The sequence below is a fragment of the Aquarana catesbeiana genome, linkage group LG01 (genome assembly GCF_042186555.1).
Source record: "Aquarana catesbeiana isolate 2022-GZ linkage group LG01, ASM4218655v1, whole genome shotgun sequence".
Taxonomy (NCBI): Eukaryota; Metazoa; Chordata; class Amphibia; order Anura; family Ranidae; genus Aquarana; species Aquarana catesbeiana.
Genome location: NC_133324.1, coordinates 58,289,861 through 58,312,728, shown reverse-complemented (window position 1 = coordinate 58,312,728; position 22,868 = coordinate 58,289,861). Strand labels below are relative to the sequence as shown.

General features: G+C 43.3%; 1 protein-coding gene across 2 annotated transcripts in view; it reads right to left on the bottom strand.

Annotated features, from left to right (window-relative positions):
- The window catches only part of PSTPIP2 (proline-serine-threonine phosphatase interacting protein 2), a 166,222-nt gene that overhangs the window by 17,763 nt on the left and 125,591 nt on the right, over nucleotides 1-22,868 (bottom strand). For both annotated transcript variants that reach the window (XM_073618847.1, XM_073618858.1), the window contains 5 exons: nucleotides 19,413-19,492; nucleotides 15,534-15,632; nucleotides 12,590-12,686; nucleotides 9,984-10,041; nucleotides 2,510-2,544 (listed from right to left, as the gene is read on the bottom strand). In XM_073618847.1, the coding sequence (XP_073474948.1) occupies nucleotides 2,510-2,544; nucleotides 9,984-10,041; nucleotides 12,590-12,686; nucleotides 15,534-15,632; nucleotides 19,413-19,492 (369 nt within the window). The remainder of the gene's footprint in view (nucleotides 1-2,509; nucleotides 2,545-9,983; nucleotides 10,042-12,589; nucleotides 12,687-15,533; nucleotides 15,633-19,412; nucleotides 19,493-22,868) is intronic.

Here is a 22,868-nt window from a genome sequence, read left to right as displayed (position 1 = left end):
TAGCCTCATCAGTGCCAATCAGTGTTGCCTCATCAGTGCCAATCAGTGTTGCCTCATCAGTGCCCATCAGTGCAGCCTCATCAGTGCCCATCAGTGCAGCCTCATCAGTGTCCATCAGTGCAGCCTCACCAGTGCCCATCAGTGCAGCCTCACCAGTGCCCATCAGTGCAGCCTCACCAGTGCCCATCATCAAAGCTCCCAATAGTCCCTAATTTCGAGGGATTGTCTCTCATTTAGAACAAAGTTTCTCTGTCCCTCTTTCTTCCTCATTTGTCCCTCATTTTGGTCTGATCTATACAGTTGTATATAAAGTGCACTATTTATCAAAGTGTTTCCCAGTGCTAAACCTTTCATCCAAATTCTAAACTGCTGCATTTGCAAATTTCAAAAGCCAATATAAAGGAATAGTAGTGCTAAAAAATAAAATAAAAATCACTTGTGGGTTTAACTAATCTTTTTTTAAAATAATTCTCCTTTAAGGGGCGTGACAGGGGTGTGTGTCCTATGCCTTCATACTTGTGTTAATAGGTGTCCCTCATTCCCATCTTAAAAAGTTGGGAGGTATGCATCAGTGCACATTGTGACGAACGCAGGTGTCAGATCCCTGCCCTCCTCGCTAACTTGCAACGAAGGACCGGCCAACCTCACACCACGCTGTCACTTACGTAACAATGCCACTCTCAGCTGCGCCTAGCACAAAGATTTTCCAGCTCGCGGGACCACAATCTAGGTGCGAGCAGCCTGAGAGTGATTGTCACTGGGCTAATTACACAATTAACCCTTTAACTGCCACCACCCCCGTTTAAAAGACTGAGCTGGAGGAGACTCGTAATTTTAGCAATACCAATTATAATTTTAGAATAAGCATCTGCCACACACACTGTCACCACAGACAGGTCTGCTCAGAGTCTTACTCTACAACAGTAGCACCCTTCAAAAGGCAGGTTCGTTTATAGCTTGCATTAAGAGCTTTAGGGACAAGGTTAACACTTTTCAACATAAGGGTTTATTATGAAAAGGTCAAAGTTGATGCAAATAAAACATTTACAGAAAAAAGATGTTTCAAAAAATAAAGACAATATACAGCCACAAAGCAATAAGGTAGAATTGGGAAGAAAGAATACTTGCAATTAATGTCCAAGGGTTGATCAGAGTTCGATCAATGAGCTTGGTAATCGGTTCTCGACTTGGCAGATGTTTCTTCTTGGATGGTAAAAGGAGAACTGACCATTGTCTTGGCATCTCCTCTTTTCCGTCAAATCAAAGGGGGTGTTGACAGTGACCAGTAACCAATCGTCTGGTCATCTTGTTTAGGGGTTGGTTGCTGGGAGGTGTCTACACTCATGACCACGTCCCAAGTAGATTTTGTAATACATTTCATATATCTGCATCTATAGTGTTTACAGACTCCCAATATCCATATTATTATTCAACTTGAGATTTCCTTCAAAACAAGTCTAAACATGCCATATCTATAACGTATAGCCTGCTTTGGAGGAATAAGTGGTCCCAGGGGTTTCCCATATGACCTGACATAGGGGTGTCTGGACTTGAAACGTTCCATATTATCTGAGGAAACTAAATATGTCCAGATTATGGCTGTGCTATTACTAAGTCAGAAGTTAGGACACATGCTGAAATTTCATACTTATAAGTTGGAGGTGTATTCAGACAATTTACAACCGGGGCCTGTTAGGTCTCTGAATGGGGAGGGTGACAGTTTTACGACAGGCCTGAACACTGCCCTTACAACAAATGTTTTCTACTGACCTAACCTGGTTCTGTTTTCTCTGTTGAGATAACCTTTTCTGTTGAACTTAAAAAGCTTTGAATTCCTAAGACAAGGGAGGAGGGAGGAGGGAGTTCAGATTTCTCTGTATGTTACATGGTTAGCCAAACTGTCATGGCTACTTCCACACAAGATGGCAGCTAGCTACAGCTTTTCATGTCCCGTACGTGATATCGTTACACACATCAGTGAAGGAGAAAAATTATTTATTTGCAAAATTTTATGACAGAAACGAAGAAAAAGGTTTTCCTATTCAAAAATTTCTGCCTTTTTTTCGTTTGATAAAAGTGACACAAATTTCATATGGGTACAGTGTCGCATGACCGTGCAATTGTCATTCAAAGTGCAACAGCGCTGAAAGCTGAAAATTGGCCTGGGCATTTGCCTGCACAGGATCACATGGTACAGAAGTACCATGCAATTCGGTTCCTACGCATTTTATAAAGTAGTGCATGCGCTACTTTTGGTGCGATTTCAAGCACACTGCACACAGATGGCATGTGAATTGTACAGGAATGCATGGGTGCGTTCCTGTGCATTCCTGTCCAGCATAGTGTATAATGGGGGGAATGGACCCATAGATGTTAGTCGTTATTCTAAAACCTAAATACAAAAAGATCAATTCCTATTTTTTTATTTCATAATAAAGAATAACAAAATAAAATGAATTCTCTATTGCTATAGAATAGATAACACAAATATGTACGTTTGTCCTCTTACCTGGAATGCTGATAGGAGTTTGTGGTGGAGGTCTCCTAGAAAAAAAGATGGCATAGTCAAAAAGCAATGGACCAATGGATCACAACACATATAGTGCCTTGAAAAAGCATTCATAACCCTTGACATTTTACACATTTTGTTACAACCAAAAAACGTAACTGTGTTTTATTGGGATTTTATGTGATAGACCAACACAAAGTGGCACAAAATTGTGAAGTCGAAGGAAAATGATAAATGGTTTTCAGCATTTTTTACAAACAAATATGTGAAAAGTGTGGCGTGCATTTGTATTCAGCCCCCCTGAGTCAATGCTTTGTAGAACCACCTTTCACTGCAATTACAGCTGCAAGTCTTTTTGGGGATGTCTCTACCAGCTTTATACATCTAGAGAGTGACATTTTTGCAAATTCTTCTTTGCAAAACAGCTCAAGCTCTGTCAGATTGGATGGAGAGCGTCTGTGAACAGCAATTTTCCTGCCACAGATTCTCAATTGGATTTAGGTCTTGACTTTGACTGGGCCATTCTAACACATGCATGTGGTTTGATCTAAACCATTCCATTGTAACTCTGGCTTTATGTTTAGGGTCGTTGTTCTGCTGGAAGGTGAACCTCCACCCCAGTCTCAAGTCTGTGCCAGACTCTAATGCCGTGTACACACGGGCGGACTTTTCGGCATCAAAGGTCCGACGGTCTTTCCGACGGACTTTCAACTGACTTTTGAACAAACAGACTTGCCTACACACGATCACACCAAAGTCCGACCGATTCGTACGTGATGACGTACGACCGGACTAAAATAAGGAAGTTGATAGCCAGTAGCCAATAGCTGTCCTAGCGTCAGTTTTCGTCCGTCGGACTAGCATACAGACGAGCGGATTTTTCGACCGGGCTCGAGTCCATCGGAAAGATTTGAAACATGTTCCAAATCTAAAGTCTGTCTGATTTTCAACTGAAAAAGTCCGCTGCAGGTCCGATGATGCCCACACACGGTTGGATTGTCCGACGGATTCGTCCCGTTGGACCAGTCTGATCGAAAAAAGTCTGCCCGTGTGTACACAGTCTAACAGGTTTTCTTCTAAGATTGCCCTGTATTTGGCTCCATCCATCTTCCCATCAACTCTGACCAGCTTCCCTGTCCCTGCTGAAGAAAAGCATCCCCACAACATGATGCTGCCACCACCATGTTTCACGGTGGGGATGGTGTGTTCAGGGTGATGTGCAGTGTTAGTTTTCCACCACACATAGCATTTTGCTTTTAGGCCAAAAGTTCAATTTTGGTCTCATCTGACCAGAGCATCTTCTTCCCCATGTTTGTTGTGTCCCCCACATGGCTTCTCACAAACTGCAAATAGGACTTCTTATGGTTTCCTTCAACAATGGCTTTCTTCTTGCCACTCTTCCATGAAGGCCAGATTTGTGGAGTGCACGACTAATAGTTGTCCTGTGGACAGATTCTTCCACCTGAGCTGTGGATTTTTGCAGCTCCTCCAGGGTTACCAGAGTTGTCAGTTTAGGTGGACGGCCATGTCTTGGTAGGTTTGCAGTTGTGCCATACTCTTTCCATTTTCAGACAATGAATTGAACAGTGCTCTGTGAGATGTTCAAAGCTTGGGATATTTTTTTGCACACAGGTGGACTCTATTTACTAATTAGGTGACTTCTGAAGGCAGTTGGTTCCACTATATTTTAGTTAGGGGTATCAGAGTAAAGGGGGCTGAATACAAATGCACGCCACACTTTTCACATTTATTTGTAAAAATTTTTGAAAAACATTTATCATTTCCACTTCACAATTATGTGCCACTTTGTGTTGGTCTATCACATAAAACCCCAATAAAGTACATTTACGTTTTTGGTTGTGACATGACAAAATGTGGAAAATTTCAAGGGGTATGAATACTTTTTTAAGGCACTGTAACCAGAAAAAACGATTGCAATGCACACACGTTTCCACGTTTCTTTCAACTTATTTACATGTATTTTATATTTAATCACACGGTTTGACATTAATTGGGTTTAACCCTTTTTGCTGCCGGACCTGACAGGGGGGCGGGTTTTCACACATTCCCGGCGGCTGTAGACTCCTGCCTGTCATATGGAAGCATTCAGGCAGCTACACTGCAACCCAATTGCTTCTACATACCCCTGGTAATGGCACCCGCTCCCCGCTATGTATCCAGGGCTCCGTTTGCCCAGCTGCAGGCCCAGGACTGACACTGCGGGTGCGGCTGGGAAGAGGGGAGGGAGAAAAGCGGACACACGTCCACTCTCCTCCCCTTTTTTTTGTCTTTGACGTCACTTCCAGGTCAGCCTCTCATTATCCCAGGAAAGCTTGGCCGGCAAAGAATGTAATGTAATGCGATCTGCATTGCATTACATTCAGTGGAGTACATGGGAGACATCCAGGGTCTTTTAGATGTCTCATTAAAGAGAACCTGTCAACAAAAAATTATCACATAGGGGACTTTTTGTCGCCTATGTGATGAAAAAAAAAGTTACATAAAAAAAAAAAATATCTAAATTGAAAAGTTACACCCAAGCACATAACATTCTTCCCCAAAAATGTTTTGAGACCCCCCCCCTCCCAAATATGCATGTTCGAACGTAAACTCATGTGTTGGGACGCCTACGCATGAAAATGCCAATTGCGACACACATGTTACATATCGCCATGCACGCCGGACTGAGAGCAATAATTCTAACACCGGACCCCCTCCGTGACACTAAACTGGTGACCTATAGGGGGCTTTTAAAGTGTCGTCTATGGAAAATATAGGGTACTGAAGTTTGTCGTCGTTTAACGGTTGCACGCAAATTTAAGGTTTTTTTTTTTTTATTATTTTTTTTTTAATTTTATAAAAGACATACAGTAGAAAAGAGTGGCATTGACACAACGCCAAGCCACTCCAACGACCAAACATGGCCAACCATTACAGATAACAACCGTACTAACAGTCTCCTGGCTGAGTTTAGAAAACTCAAATTTAAGGTTTGACATGTTAGGTATCTATTAACTCGGTGCAAACTCGGCTTTTATATTTTACCAAGAATATGGGTAATTTATTGTGTTTTGCGTGCTGTATTTTTTTACTGAAATGTTGTGATTCCTAGACCTTTACAGTAATATTGTGTAACATAAAAATTGGAACTACCAATATTTTATTCTCTAGGGTGTCTGCTTTCAGAAAATATACTATGTTTGGGGTTTTTTATGTAACCTTCAGGCCTAAAATGATTTTTTAACAATGAGTACAAAAAAAAATGCAAAAACGCCTCTGGCAGAGAAAGTGTTAAAGAAAGTTCAGAATCAGAATTGTCTTAATCTAAAGGTGAGCTATGGCCTGGCTATGGACATTTAAATATTCACATGTTATTAAAGATAGATTCTAGGTATGGATATTTTATACATTGTTATATTGGTTCAGCTTGGACCAATGTAACTATGTATATACTATACCTGTGTGTAATGTAGGAGGAAATCTCCACTTGGACTTGGACCTCTTGGACTTATGTCCAAAAGGGGATGTCCCCTCTTGGACAGAAGTCAAAAGAACCTCCTGTTCTTGTGACAACTCTAAAATGTTGGATTTCCCATTCTTTTTTGTATTGGGGACTACTGGAGTAGCGCGGGGGGTGCAGAGGGGGCTGTGGCCCCGGGCGCAACATTTAGGGGGGTGAAATCCCACACCAGGCAGTGTATCACTGCCGGCTCCGTCCCCCTAATGTTTACTTCCTGTGTCCCTGAGCTCAACTGTGGCTGGTGCCCTGTGATTCGACGAATGGGGTCATGTGCGGCGGCTTCGGTGGGGCTGGTCTATCCATGATTGCGGCGGGGGTGGTCTATCTGTGATCGCGGTGGGGATGGCCTATCAGTGATCGCTGCGGGGCTGGCCTATCTGTGATCGTGTTTGCTCCTGGAGTCCCGCCTCCACCTCGTTGTGAACACCGTTGATGTCTTCACCTCCTCCAGGCTCCCCCCTCTCTTCCGGACTGATGGAAGCTACAAGCTGCAGGTAAGGGGGTGGATATACGGTCTGGGGAGAGGGAGCAGCCAGCTAGAGGGATTAGAGAGATAAGACAAGCAGTTAGAGTCAGAATAAATAAAAGAAAGGTCTGGTGTCAGTGTAGTGGTCAGTGCAGTGTGTAGTGTAGAGTGTAGTGGTCAGTGTAGTGTAGTGCGTAGTGTAGTGTAGTGGTCAGTGCAGTGTGTAGTGTAGAGTGTAGTGCGTAGTGTAGTGTAGTGGTCAGTGCAGTGTGTAGTGTAGAGTGTAGTGCGTAGTGTAGTGTAGTGGTTAGTGCAGTGTGTAGTGTAGAGTTTAGTGGTCAGTGTAGTGTAGTGCGTAGTGTAGTGGTCAGTGCAGTGTACTGGTATAAAAATAAATGCAAAGTATTCTCTGATTGGACGAGGTGGAGAGCGTGACATCACCACTATGCCTCTCCAGCTGGTCCAAATAGTTGTGTCATAAATGCAGCAGGGCAACCAGGAGCAAGCTGAGATCAGTATAGTAGCGGTGTCTACTTCCTTGATTTCCAGCTTTCAGGGGTATCAGCCAAGTATGGTATATACATAGTTACACTGGGCCAAGCTGGACCAATTTAACTATGTATATAATATGCATACCTGGAATAAAAAATAAAAAAAATCTGTAAATATGCTTAAAATAGTTTTAAAGCCTACACATTTTTTACCCTAAAACATTCCTTGCATTAAAAGAGAAGTATGGGTTTTGTTTTTGTTTTTTCGTTTCATACTTACCTAGGTGGATGGAGCATCAGTCCGATACTGCAGATGTCCCCCGCCGGCTCTAACACTGGGAACCGAGCCACCGAACACCGCTGACCGCTCGGTTCTCTCCCCTCCCCGAGTGATGCTGCCAGGTCAATCAGCATCTCTCCTGCTCTGTACCTCCACGCTCATTGGAGCGCTGAGCTGTGGAGGGGCGGGGAGTGGCCATCTCAGCGGCTCTCTGAGAGGCTAAGACTGCCATCAGTCCAGGCAGCTGGCGGATCCAGACTTGGGAAGTCAGGATGATGCAGTGCCTCAACCGATGGCAGTGACGTCAGCGAAGAGCTGACATCAGACTGCTCTCCGCTGAAAACGGGTCACAGCAGTGTAAAACAAATTGCACTCCTGTGACCCAGAGGAGAAGCCCAGTATAAAAAGCTCAGGCTGGACTTCTCCTTTAAGGTAAAAAATGTTAAGGCATTTTTTTTCTTCTTCATTAGACTCACTGGTTGAATGAAAAAAAAGAAAAAATCATGTATGGATGGCTTAAACTGGTAGTAACTTTTACCTACAGGTAAGCCCATAAGGCAGGTAGACCGGTGGAAGATGGAAGCCCTGTCAATTGAGATAGCATGACATTGGAGGGCTTCGTTTTAAGGTAAGTCTCTCATAATGTGCTAGAATGAGATGCATACTAGCACATTATGACATTGCCTTGCAGGGGAAGTTTTTTTTTTTTTTTTAATTGTGGTTCCCTACCGCTTTAAAGGTTGTGCCATATCAGACTGTCTCTCTTTTATTCAGTTCTTTTGTTTTATAATTATGGTGACTGAACAGGATTTTTTAGAAATGTTTTTTTTTTTACATTGCAGCAAAAAATATGTTGAAATTTAGGCCCCTTTCACAGGGGCGGACTGATGAAGTCCAATTGGACAAAAAAGTGGCAACTACCCAAATCTATTACTGGCCCTTGCAGCAAAGTGCACATGGAAGGGCGACGCACATCTCAAACAAATAAAAGATTTCCCAGCACACTTACTGACCAGCCTGCAAAACAACCAAATTGGCCAGAGGGTTTCGTTTGAACCAGACCGACCAGGTCCACCTGTCAGTTTTCTAGGCACACCCGATCGGACCAGGCATTGCCTTCTATGGAGCGGCAGGTGTTAACGGACCCTCCAACATCCAATATGATCCTATCCGCTAAAAACAGACGTTCCCCATCCATTCAGAGGATCGGATGGTTATCAGTTGTAAACGGACAGGTGGTTTGTTTACATCTGACCACCCATAGAGGACAGCGGGCTGTGTCTGTGTCCTCTTTGCATAAGCGGAGCGGACAAGCATAGTGATCAGTGGACAGATTCCCAGGGATGTGCAGTCAGGGGAGGCAGGTGAGGCATTTATAAAAAAAATTTCAAAAAAACCCAAAAACAATCGAGCTTTGAGAGTTGTAGCTTGGTGACCTGGGGTCACAGAGACCCCAAATTTAGGGGGGTAGGTAGCTGAAGTCCTACCCCACCACTGGTAAAAATTTGGGGGCCTCTCAGAAGCTACATACAGAGCACCCAGTTTAAATACAAGCTGACACACTGTTTGCAGCAGACTGAGAGGATGACCTCACAGTGCCTCTCACTTCTTGTCAGAGGAACTGAGCTTAATGGACAGCTTGGAGCCTTGGACCAAAGGTAAAGCACCATTGGAACAAGTTGACCAATAAAAATGCTGCAGTGGAGGCTCTCCTCTCATTGCAGTGTCAGAGAAGGGGGCATGTGTCTAAAAGACACATGCTCCCTTCCAGCCCAGCCCTCTTAACTAGAAGGAAAAAGCATGGGTTTATGGGTATTATATTTACCCACAATCCCATGTTTTTCTCACACAGTTAAGAGAAGGACTAGTTAAGCGGGGGACTGAGAATCTGCTGCCTGTTGAAAAGGTACTGTTATAATCAAGCTAAATCATATATTATTATGCTATATGTTATAAAATATTAATTTATTATTTATCTTTTTACACTGAAATTACTGGTTTGAAGTTATAACTTCAAACTTCAGTAATTTGTCCGTTAAGCCACCTGCTTGAGTACAGTTTTTGAAAATGTAGTAAATTATCTTAAAAACAAGATAATAATAATTATTGTATATTACTTACTAATGGTAATTAACCCCTTGCCACCCAGGCCAATTCTGACACTTCTCTCCTACATTGCTAGAAAAAAACTCAGAACCCCCAAACATATATATGGTCGTTGCAACTTTTTATGTTACACAGTATTTGCGCAGCAATTTTTCAAATGTGTATTTTTGGAAAAAAAAAAACTGTTTCGTGAATATAAAAAAATAATAAAAATAATTAAAAAAAAACACTAAAGTTTACCCCATTTTTTTGTACAATATGAAAGATTATGTTACCCCAAGTAAATAGATACCCAACATGTTAGGCTTTAAAATTGCGCACACTCATGGAATGGCGCCAAACTTCGGTACTTAAAAATCTCCATAGGTGACGCTTTACATTTTTTTATAGGCTACATGTTTAGAGTTACAGAGGAGGTCTAGTGCTAGAATTATTGCTCTCGCTCTAACGATTGCAGCCTATGTAACTTGTGTGTATCTGGCTCTGATACTAGCTGGTGGCTCACCAGCCACTGACCTCACCGCACGTCCCTGGCCTAAAGAAGACGGCAGGTGTAGCCAAAGAAATTCCAGATAAAACTGCAACTCGTATAGAAGATTGTAGCTACAAACCTGGTCAGTGGCGTTGAATTCTTCTGATTGCTGTAGAAGTTTTCATAAGGGATGGGAGCTGGAAAACACAAGGTATAGAGGCCGTTATAGGATGTGCAGTACTGGTAACTTTTTCTACAGACTGAGTACCGAGGGCCACACATCATATACCAAAGGGCCACATGCAGTCATCGGACTGCAGGTTGCAATTTGCAAGATAAAGGAAAATTTGCAAACATGGCCTGTCGGGGGTACTTGAGGATTGCGGTTGAGAACCACTGGCCTAGTCAGTCTCCAGACCTTAATCCTATAGAAAATTTATGGAGGGACCTGAAAATTCGAGTTGCCAAGCAACAGCCAAGAAACCTTAAGGATTTGGAGAAGATCTGTAAAGAAGAGTGGACCGAAATCCCTCCTGAGATGTGTGCAAACCTGGTCACCAACTACAAGAAACGTCTTACCTCTGTGCTGTCAACATGGGTTTCTTCACCAAGTACTAAGTCATGTTTTGCTTGGGGATCAAATACGTATTTTACTCAATGAACTGCAACTTAATTTATAGCATTTGTTTTATGTGTTTTTTTTCTGGATTTTTGGTCTCTGTCATTTAAAATACACCTATGATAAAAATTATAGACCCTTCATTTCTCTGTAAGTGAGAAAACTTACAAAATTTGCAGGGGATCAAATAATTATTTTCCCCACTGTACATAGAAGCAAGGATTTAAAGTGAACCTGTCACCCAGTCCTTCTCTGCACTGTTCAATCACCGGCACAGTGCAACTACTGGAGACCAAAGTCCTGTGTAGGCTCCTTGTAGGCCTGTGTTGAACCCCGCCCCAGAGGTGCAGTGCTTGGCATCACAATTGGTCACTCAGACACTGAGCACTGCATCCTGGGAAGAAGAGGACTCCGGGAGGGTGAACAGAGCCACAGGGGAGGGAAAGTGAGTATAAGTGGAAGAGAGAAAGGCCTATCAAGAACACCTGTCACTTTGCTCTGCCTGGTAATCTTTAACCACTTGCCCTCTTCATGACCAGGCCATTTTTTGCAATACTGCACTTCGCTACTTTAACTGGCGTCGTGCAACGCTGTACCCATAAAAAAAAAAAAATTATGTCCTTTTTTTCCCCACAAATAGAGATTTTTTTGGTGGTATTTGATCACCTCTGCGTTTTTCTTTTTTGCACTATAAACAAAAAAGACCGACAATTTAAAAAAAAACAATATTTCTTAATTTCTGCTATAAAACATCAAATGAAAAAAAATAGAAAAAATCTAATTTCTTCATCAATTTAGGCCAATATGTATTCCGTTACATATTTTTGGTAAACAAATCCCAATAAGTGTATATTGATTGGTTTGCGCAAACGTTACAGTGTCTACAAACTATGGGATAGATTCATGGACTTTTTTATTTATTTACTTATATTTTGACTAGTAATGGCGGCAATCAGCGACTTATAGCGGGACTGCGACATTGTGGCGGACAAAATCGAACACTAAGTGGCACTTTTTGGGGACCAGTGACACCAATAAAGTGATCAGTGCAAAAAAATACACACTGTCACTGTACTAATGACACTGGCAGGGAATGGGTTAACATCAGGGGTGATCAAAGAGTTAAACGTGTTCATAGGCAGTGCCTGCCAACTGTGTGGGGGAGGTGCTTTTACTGTGGGAAGGCAGAGATCCGTGTTCCTGCTTTATAGGAACACAGCCTTCCCTTCTCACAGAACGGCGATCTGCCTTGTCTACATAGGCTGGTCGTCGTTCTGCCTGTCTCCCGAACGATCGGCGGGTCCCGGCGGACATCGCGTTCCCCGGACCGCTGATTGGCTCCCGCTGTGTCCAATCACAGCTGGAGAGGATCATCCCTAGCCCACGTGCGCGCCCCAGACCCCGAAAGTGCAGGATCGCGTACAGGTACCTGATCCTGCCCAGGGGAGCCGATTTGCCACCGTATATTTACTGTATATGGTCGACAAGCGGTTAAAACCATCATTGCCTTGTTCAAGCTGATCTCATTTACATCATTATTAAAAAGAAGAACATTTTTTAAATGACTATACAAACCCTTTAAAGGAATTCCATTATGACAGGAAAGCACTGCTGACTGAAAATGCGAATTGCTTGGTTCACCCAAAACAAGTACCCAGATAGGGACTTCTGAATTGTCCCTGACCTTATGATGACGTTACAGATCTACATGCTTGTTCCAGGGCAATGACTCAAAAAAAGAAAAAGAATGAAGTGGGAAGATAGGTGTAGAAGCTAGCCAGTATTTTCAGAAGAAGGTGAAGAATTGGTAGCTGTTAAAGCGGAAGTAAACTCGTTGATTTAACAGCTTCAAAAAACGGTTACATTCCCGGCATGCCAGGATTGCTAATGGTCACATTGGCTTGTTCTCTCAACCAAACTGTCAAACCATCCAATGGCTGGTGTCATAACAGATCACATGTGCAGCATCAAGGCAGTTGAAGATTAAACAGAGGCCAAGATGGCAGCTTTCTTGGCTGAAAACGATTGGAGGGTTTAGTTCCACTTTAATTTTTTGAGATTTCTCTCTAGGTGTAATGTTGATGTACAATGCACAATTGTAAAAAAAATGCCAAGTCAGGGGGTACCTGGTGGTTTATCTCCAGTCCTATGGCCTTCTGCAAAACATTCAATGTCTTTTTCGATATTACAGCCCTCCAGCGCCTTACGGACTTCTTCATGGATCTGAAAGATCACAGAAATGACATGAGAGTTACAGAGCGATGTTAAGGGGGTCTATTTCTAAAACGTTCCTTAGATGAATGTCACACGTGGCCAAGTGTGTATGAATGTATGTGACATTCGTCCAACCAAAGATTTATAACTAGAACCCTAAGTGGTTGAATGTTATTTTACTTTTATTTAACTGCCTTATACTGGCCAGTAGATCTATTGTATTACAAACTGGACTATCTTGTTAGCTATCGATCAGCACTGAAAAGTTGGCGTTTAAGTGATACCATTTATTGGCTAACTAAAGTTGTAAATAACAAAATAACCTAACATGTTGTGTCGAATCCTTGAATCTTTAAAAGAGATGTATGGGGTTTCTATTTTAGAATCATGAGGCCGGCAACTAGTGATGGGATTGATGGTCGAGTCGAACTTATATCAGTTGTTCGTTTGTTCGTAGAACAAACGAACATAAGGGGCGCTCGCCCGATGTGGAGCGCCCCATAATGCACTGTGAGATCACAGTGCATTGAAGGCTGCTGAATGGCCAAAGCATGCACCTGACCTGTATGCTTTGGCTAATCACAGCGCGATGTGCTGTGAGAGCCATGACTGACCAAAGGCAGGGTGCCTTTGGCCAATCATGGCTCAGGGGCTTAGTCCACACCCCACACTATATAAGGCTGCTTACACGGCGGCCGTATATAGTTTGAATTAGGAGAGAGATTAAGCAGGGTAGTTAGTGGATTGAGCATGCAGTCAGTGTAGAATATATAATACAGTGCAGAGTATATAGTGCAGTTAGTGTATATATAATACAGTGCAGAGTATATAGTGCAGTCAGTGTAGTGTATATAATATAGTGCAGAGTATATAGTGCAATCAGTGTAAAATATATAATACAGTGCAGAGTATATAGTGCAGTCAGTGTAGTGTATATAATACAGTGCAGAGCATAAAGTGAAGTCAGTGTAGTGTATACAATGCAGAGCAGAGTATATAGTGCAGAGTATATAATACACTGTATTCAAGTGGTTAAGGGGAACCCTATGGAAGAATTAAGAAAAAAATGGCCTGGGGTCCCCCCAAAATCCATACCAGACACTTATCTGAGTATGCAGCTTGGCAGGGCAAGAAGGGGGGGGCAAGCGAGCCCCCACCCCCTCCTGATGCATACCAGGCCGCTTGCCCTGAACATGGGGAGGGTGCTTTGGGGGCCCCCCAAAGCACCTTGTCCCCATGTTGATGGGGACAAGGGCCTCTTCCCGACAACCCTGGCCAGTGGTTGTCAGGTGTCTGCGGGCGGGGGGCTTATTGGAATCTGGAAGCCCCCGTTAACAAGGGGGCCCTCAGATCTCGCCCTCCCCCTATGTGAATGGGTATCGGGTAGATTGTACCCCTACCCATTCACCAAAAAAAGTGTCAAAAAGTAAAAAACACAAGAGACCGTTTTTGACAAGTCCTTTATTAAAAAAGAAAAAAATCATCACATGACGTCAGAAGGGGGCAGGGTCACTCAGTTACGTCTCCAGATGGCCCCACCCTTGCCTATTTAAGAGCTGTCAAAGCATAGAGACAGCAATTAGCGAGAGGCCTCCCATGGAGGCGGAGCATTGTGTATTTTTGATATTTTTCGGGTCTGTTAGGCGGCGTGATTGATGGTGGATTTACCTAGCAGGTGTTTTTTTTTTAATAAAGGACTTGTCAAAAACTGTCTCTTGTGGTTTTTACTTTTTGAAACTTTTTTGGTGAATGGGTAGGGGTACAATGTACCCCTACCCATTCACATAGGGGGGGGCCAGATCTGGGGGCACACAGTTTTTTTTTTAATTTTTTGAGAGGGACCTCACACCGTTTTTTTCATTTTTTTTTTCATCTATATTGCCGGGAACAGGAAATACTTTACAGCCACGAGCAAGTTTAAATGACATTTTTTCCTTTAGAAATGTCAATTATTGCTGCGGCACTGTTCTACACATCGCACAGATGCTCCACTTTACCGGCAGACTAAGGGGACCCCCCCCCCCCCCCCCCGGCATGATATTTAAAGGAATATTTCATTTTTATTGTTTCACATTAAAATCACTGCTCCTTTAAAAACTATTGTTTTAAAAAACTTTTTTTTTGCATTGATACATGACCCCCAGGGCAGTACCCGGGTCCTCATACACTTTTTATGGCAATAACTTGCATATAAGCCATTAAAAGGAGGAATTTTGATTCTTCATGTTCATGTCCCATAGACTTACATGGGGTTCGCATGTTCACTAGACATTTTTGCCTGTTCGAGGTGTTCTGGTGCGAACTGAACCTGGGGGGTGTTTGGCCCATCCCTACTGGCAACCAAGTATCATACACAGGTACATAACTGTTAAAAAAAGTATTATCCACAGATATGAATCATTTATTGATTACAAGGTGACTATACAGCACAGAATGCTAACGCGTTTCGGCTAAACAGCCTTACTTATAGCATCATGCTAAGGCTGTGTAGCCGAAACATGTTAGCCTTCTGTGCTGTATACTCACCATGTAGTCAGTAAAGGATTCATATCTGTGAATATGTACAGTATGTGCCATACCTGTGGAATCACTATGGAAGCTGGAAATCACTAGAGCAGACACCGCTATTCCATTCATCCCCACTTGTTTCTGTGTCCCACGCTGAGCGGCTGCCCTGCTGCATTGTGAACGCAGGAGGTCGCTCGATTGGCATGAGCACCATTCAGGGAACACTTTGCATTTTCTCAATGAATGCAAAACATTCTCGGATTGGGCGAGGTGGAGAAGTGGGGCGGTGATGTAACAATCTCCGCCTCGTCCAGTCAGAGAACACTTTGCCTTACCCCCCCTGCTTACCCCATCGTCGACGACGCATTGCTGGGATAATTGGTTGACGTGAGTCCACACTGCGTTCCGGTAATAATTTATCCGATCCCATTCCTGCTTTTCAAAAAACTGCAGAAGAAAATTAGAAACGAAAAAAATAATAATAATCTTTATTACACCTCTGAACTTTCTTAGTAGACTAAGAAGGACATATTTTGTTCCCAACATACATCATATTTGGGACTGGCAGAAAGAGAGCAGCAAGAAAGGATGTATTCATGTACCGTATATACCGAAACCTACAACACTAAAAGCCGAGCCCCAGCCTTCCCTTCAATCTTACACATTTGTACCGGCTTCTCTCCTGTACTGAAATGGCTTACTCTGATTTCACTGCACACTGTTAGCCTCTCACAATGTTCCACTTGATCTCTGGAAGATTTAGCCCCCCCCCCCCCCCCCCCTTCCTGACCAGGGCATATTTTGGGATACGGCACTGCGTTACTTTAACTGACAAATGCGCGGTCGTGTGACTCTGTACCCAAATAAAATTTATGTCCTTTTTTCCACACAAATAGAGATTTCTTTTGGTGGTATTTGATCACTTCTGCGGTTTTTAATTTTTTGCACTATAAACAAAAAACAACTGACAATTTTGGAAAAAAAAGAAACAATATGTTTTACTTTCGCCTATAAAACACGTCCAATAAAAAAAAAAAATGTAAAACTCAAATTTCTTCATCAATTTAGGCCAATATGTATTCTGCTACATGTTTTTGGTAAAAAAAAAAAAAAAAAAAAATCCCAATGGGCGTATAATGATTGAGTTATAGCGTCTACTAACTATGGGATATTTGTATTTATTTATTTTTTTACTAGTAATGCCGGCGATCAGCGACCTATAGCAGGACTGCGACATTGCAGCAGACAGCCGGAACACTTTTTTGGGAACCAATGACACCAATACAGTGATCAGTGCTAAAAATATGCACCATCACTGTACTAATGACACTGGCTGGGAAGGGGCTAACATCAGGGGGGAGCAAAGGATTTGAAAAACTCAAGACAATCAGCGCAAACAATAATGAGTGTAAAATAACTGTAAATGCAAGCTGAACACTATAGGATTCACCAGCCTAGAACAACAATTAATGATACAATGTTAGTGCAGCGCAAATAATATATAAAAAAAGTCCTTATAATCTCATAAATATAATTTGTCTTGATAGGCCAACGCTGATGTAGATTCCACAGGCACCAATAATCGCCAAACCAGTAAATAAATGCGCCTACCGGATACGGTGGACCCCTTAATTATAGGGGGTCATATGAGACTGGGTTCCTTAGGAATTAAATAGCGACTTGGATCTCATGAGGATCTCATGGCATCTCACAAACTACAAATGAGACTTCTTATGGCTTTCTTTCAACAATGACTTTCTTCTTGCCACTCTTCCATTAAGGCCAGATTTGTGGAGAGCACGACTAATAGTTGTCCTGTGGACAGATTCTCCCACCTGAGCTGTGGATCTCTGCATTTGACGGTGGGCAGGCGGCAAGCGGTCAAACTTCTCCACAACTTTATCCCTGACCTGTCTGGTGTGTTCCTTGGCCTTCATGATGCCGTTTCTTCACTAAGGTTCTCTAACAAACCTCCTGAGGGCTTCACAGAACAGCTGTATTTATACTGTGATTAAATTACACACAGGTGGGCTCTATTTACCAATTGGGTGACTTCTGATGGCGATTGGTTCCACTAGATTTTAGTTGGGGGTATCAGAGTAAAGGGGGCTGAATACAAATGCACACCACACTTTTCACATATTTATTTGTAAAAAATGTTGAAAACCATTTATCATTTTCCTTCCACTTCACAATTATGTGCCACTTTGTGTTGGTCTATCACATAAAATCCCAATAAAATACATTTACCTTTTTGGCCGTGACATGACAAAATGTGGAAAATTTCAAGGGGTATGAATACTTTTTCAAGGCACTGTAGAGGGGGGCCTAGTAAAAATGGCCAAAGTTTTACAGCCACCCACCCGAACTGAAACAATACAGCCAGACAGGGCCGTCGCCACAATGCTTTGCTTAGCGGCCTTGGCATTTTTAACTTGGGGTGCAGAGTCTGATACCGCTTGGCCTTTGAGTTTAATGGGGCTGCGCCATAACCGCTTGCAATGCACATGATTATGGCGCCGGTAGTGCGGCATTATAGGGTTAAATCAGGCATTGAGGAGGTAATGCAACACCTCTTCGCCACGCCTGTGAAATGCCCTCTGTAAAGCGTTCCATACACGGATTGCTCTTCAGAGGCCACCGCGCTCCAACACAAGTGTGAAAGAGCTCTAAAATCTGACATCTTTGCCACACTACGTAAAAAAAAAAAATACCCACCCAATCCTACCAGGTCTGCAATTATCTAGTGTAGCCAGGTGAGGGAGCCCTCCACACAAAAAATACAATGTGTAATACAAACAATCAAGAAAAAAACACATGGGGGCTCTACCATTCCCCTGGACCTCCAAATTATTATTTGGAGGTCCAGGGGAAAGGTAGAGCCCACATCCATTTTTTCTTGATTGTTTGTATTACATCTTTGTCACACAAGGACTAGGGTTAGGGAGGCCGACATCCAGAACTGATGACTAGAAAGATCATCCTTTTTTTTTTTGCTAGGAGGGGGTGAAATACAAGTACCGTGCTACCTCCTGCACATTGCTTATTGGCCATTGAGGCTGCACACCACAGTGACGGGTCCATCACCAAGTGCAGGAGATGATGCAGTGGTTGACTATAGAAGGTGACTGACTCTTGCTTAAGTTAAACTGGTGCGCAGGTTCCGGATACCCTATAGTGTCAAAAGTATTGGGGCGCCTGCCTTTACACACACATGAACTTTAATGGCATCCCGGTCTTAGTCCGTAGGGTTCAATATTGAGCTGGCCCACCCTTTACAGCTATAACAGCTTCAACTCTTCTGGGAAGGCTGTCCACAAGGTTTAGGAGTGTGTCTATGGGAATGTTTGACCATTCCTCCAGAAGCCAATTTGTAAGGTCAGGCGCTGATGTTGGATGAGAAGGCTTGGCTCGCAGTCTCCGCTCTAATTTATCCCAAAGGTGTTCTATCAGGTTGAGGTCAGGACTCTGTGCAGGCCAGTCAAGTTCCTCCACCCCAAACTCGCTCATCCATGTCCTTATGGACCTTGCTTTGTGCACTGGTGGGCAGTCATGTTGGAACAGGAAGGGACCATCCCCAAACTGTTCCCACAAAGTTGGGAGCATAAAATTGTCCAAATATCTTGGTATGCTGACGCCTTAAAAGTTCCCTTTACTGGAACTAAGGGGCCAAGCCCAACCCCTGAAAAACACCCCCACACCATAATCCCCCCCTCCACCAAATGATTTGGACCGGTGCACACAGCAAGGTCCATAGAGACATGGATGAGTACGTTTTGGGTGGAGGAACTTGACTGGCCTGCACAGAGTCCTGACCTCAACCCAATAGAACACCTGTAGGATGAATTAGAGAGGAGACTGCAAGCCAGGCCTTCTCGTCCACATCAGTGCCTGACCTCACAAATGTGCTTCTGAAAGAATGGTCAAACATTCCCATAGACACACTCCTAAACCTTGTGGACGGCCTTCCCAGAAGAGTTGAAGCTGTTATAGCTGCAAAGGGTGGGCCAACTCAATTGTGAACCCTACGGACTAAGACTGGGATGTCATTAAAGTTCATGGGCGTGTAAAGTCAGGTGTCCCAATACTTTTGAGAATATAGTGTATGTCTTACTGCCAGCACTCTAATAAGGTTGAAAGAGAAAAACCAACACTGAAAAGTCAATGTTTTTCATGAGTGTCTCTGCAGAGTAATAGAGGTAGAATGATAGAATATACTGTACATACCACACAGGCCATAATGTGCTCAGACTGCCAGTCTTCCCGGATTTTATCCAACAGGTTGACATTTTGCTGGTATGTCTTATCTGAAAAATATAATGTCATAGTTTAGTGTCTATCTACCTACAGATTCTCACAAAAGTGAGTACACCCCTCACATTTTTGTAAATATTTTATTCTATCTTTTCATGTGACAACACTGAAGAAATGACACTTTGCTACAATGTAAAGTAGTGAGTGTACAGCTTGTATAACAGTGTAAATTTGCTGTCCCCTCAAAATAACTCAACACACAGCCATTAATGTCTAAACCGCTGGCAACAAAAGTGAGTACACCCCTAAGTGAAAATATCCAAATTTGGCCCAGTTAGCCATTTTCTCTCCCCGGTGTCATGTGACTCAGGTGTGAATGGGGAGCAGGTGTGTTCAATTTGGTGTTATCGCTCTCACTCTTTCATACTGGTCACTAGAAGTTCAACATGGCACCTCATGACAAGGAACTCACTGAGGATCTGAAAAAAAGAATTGTTGCTCTACATAAAGATGGCCTAGGCTATAAGAAGATTGCAAAGACCCTGAAACTGATCTGCAGCACGGTGGCCAAGACCATACAGCAGTATAACAGGACAGGTTCCACTCAGAACAGGCATCGCCATGGTTGACCAAAGAAGTTGAGTGCAGCGTCATATCCAGGGGTTGTCTTTGGGAAATAGACATATGAGTGCTGCCAGCATTGCTGCAGAGGTTGAAGGGGTGGGGGGGTCAGCCTGTCAGTGCTCAGACCATACGCCGCACACTGCATCAAATTGGTCTGCATGGCTGTCGTCCCAGAAGGAAGCCTCTTCTAAAGATGATGCACAAGAAAAGCCCGCAAACAGTTTGCTGAAGAAAAGCAGACTAAGGACATGGATTACTGGAACCATGTCCTGTGGTCTGATGAGACCAAGATAAACTTATTTGGTTCAGATGGTGACAAGCGTGTGTGGTAACAACCAGGTGAGGAGCACAAAGACAAGTGTGTTTTGCCTACAGTCAAACATGGTGGTGGGAGTGTCATGGTCTGGGGATGCATGAGTGCTGCCGACACTGGGGAGCTACAGTTCATTGAGGGTACCATGAATGCCAACATGTATTGTGACATACTGAAGAAGAGCATGATCCCCTCCCTTCGGAGACTGGGCCGCAGGGCAGTATTCCAACATGATAACGACCCCAAACACACCTCCAAGATGACTACTGCCTTGCTAAAGAAGCCGAGGGTAAAGGTGATGGACTGGCCAAGCATGTCTCCAGACCTAAACCCTATTGAGCATCTGTGGGGCATCCTCAAACGGAAGGTGGAGGAGCACAAGGTCTCTAACATCCACCAGCTCCGTGATGTCATCATGGAGGAGTGGAAGAGGACTCCAGTGTAACCTGTGAAGCTCTGGTGATCTCCATGCCCAAGAGGGTTAAGGTAGTGGTAAAAATAATGGTGGCCACACAAATTATTGACACTTTGGGCCCAAGTTGGACATTTTCACTTAGGGGTGTACTCACTTTTGTTGCCAGCGGTTTAGACATTAATGGCTGTGTGTTGAATTACTTTGAGAGGACAGCAAATTTACAGTTTTACAAGCTGTACACTCACTAATTTACATTGTAGCAAAGTGTCGTTGCTTCAGTGTTGTCACATGAAAAGATAGAATAAAATATTTACAAAAATGTGAGGGGTGTACTCACTTTTGTGGGATACTGTATCTATTTATTCATCCATTCAGTTTGAATCCTGGCCAGGACACTATCTGCATGGAGTCTGCATGTCCTTCACGTTCTTGCATGGATTACCGGAGTTTCCTCCCACACTCCAAAGACATGCTGGTAGGTTAATTGGCTCCTGTATAAATTGGCCCCTAGTATATGTATGTATGAATCTGAGATAAGGACCTTGAACTGTAAGCTTCTAGAGGGCAGGGACTGATGTGAATGTAGAATAAGTAAAGTACTGCGTAAATTGCCAGCACTATATAAAAATACCTGTAATAACTATTAGGAATCTATATGATCGCTGTATCGAAGTTGCCTGGTCATCTTGCTGATCCAATAACAACAGTGATTTTCTAAAGGTGAGCATGACTTCCAGGCAGCTAGCATTTTCAAAACATCAGTCATGACAACTTTTGTGATTCTCTTGGCAAAGTCATTTTTTTCGTGTGCATTCAGGGACATGTGTGATCACTTATTCCATATGATTTGTAAATAAAGTCTCTTTTGTACAGCAGTGGTCTCCACACTGTGGCCCGTATGTGGCCCTTTGCTTCCAATGATATGAGGTACTATTTCTCCCACTGACACAAACCATAAGGCACCATTCCCACCACTGACATTACCAGTGCGGTACTATTCCTTCCACTGGCACCAATGATGGGGCACTATTCCTTCCACTGGCACCAAGGATGGGGCACTATTTCTTTCCACTGACACCAAGGACGAGGCACTATTCCTTGGACTGACACCAAGGATGGGGCACTATTCCTTCCACTAACACCAAGGATGGGACACTATTCCTTTTACTTCCACTGACACCAACAGTAGGGAACTATTCCTTCCACTGACACCAAGGATGGGGCACTATTCCTTCCACTGACAACAAGGATGGGGCACTATTCCTTCCACTGACACCAAGGACGAGGCACTATTCCTTGGACTGACACCAAGGATGGGGCACTATTCCTTCCACTAACACCAAGGATGGGACACTATTCCTTCCACTAACACCAAGGATGGGACGCTATTCCTTTTACTTCCACTGACACCAACAGTAGGTAACTATTCCTTCCACTTACACCAAGGATGGGGAACTATTCCTTCCACTGACACCAACAATGGGCCATAATTTCTCCCACTGATATAAACAATAGGGAACAATTTCTCCCACTGACATCAACCATGGGACATTATTCCTCCCACTAACCTCAATGATGGGGCACTATTCCTCCTTATGCCCCGTACACACGGTCGGACACTGATCGGACATTCCGACAACAAAATCCATGGATTTTTTCCGACGGATGTTGGCTCAAACTTGTCTTGCATACACATGGTCACACAAAGTTGTCGGAAAATCCGATCATTCTGAACGCGGTGACGTCAAACACGTACGTCGGGACTATAAACGGGGCAGTAGCCAATAGCTTTCATCTATTTATTCTGAGCAATGCGTGGCACTTTGTGCGTCGGATTTGTGTACACACGATCAGAAACTCCGACAACGGGCCTCCTAGATTGTAAGCTCTAACGAGCAGGGCCCTCTGATTCCTCCTGTATTGAATTGTATTGTACTTGTACTGTCTGCCCTAATGTTGTTGTAAAGCGCTGCGTAAACTGTCGGCGCTATATAAATCCTGTATAATAATAATAATAATAATTGTTGTCGGAAAATTTTATATCCTGCTCTCAAACTTTGTGTGTTGGAAAATCCGA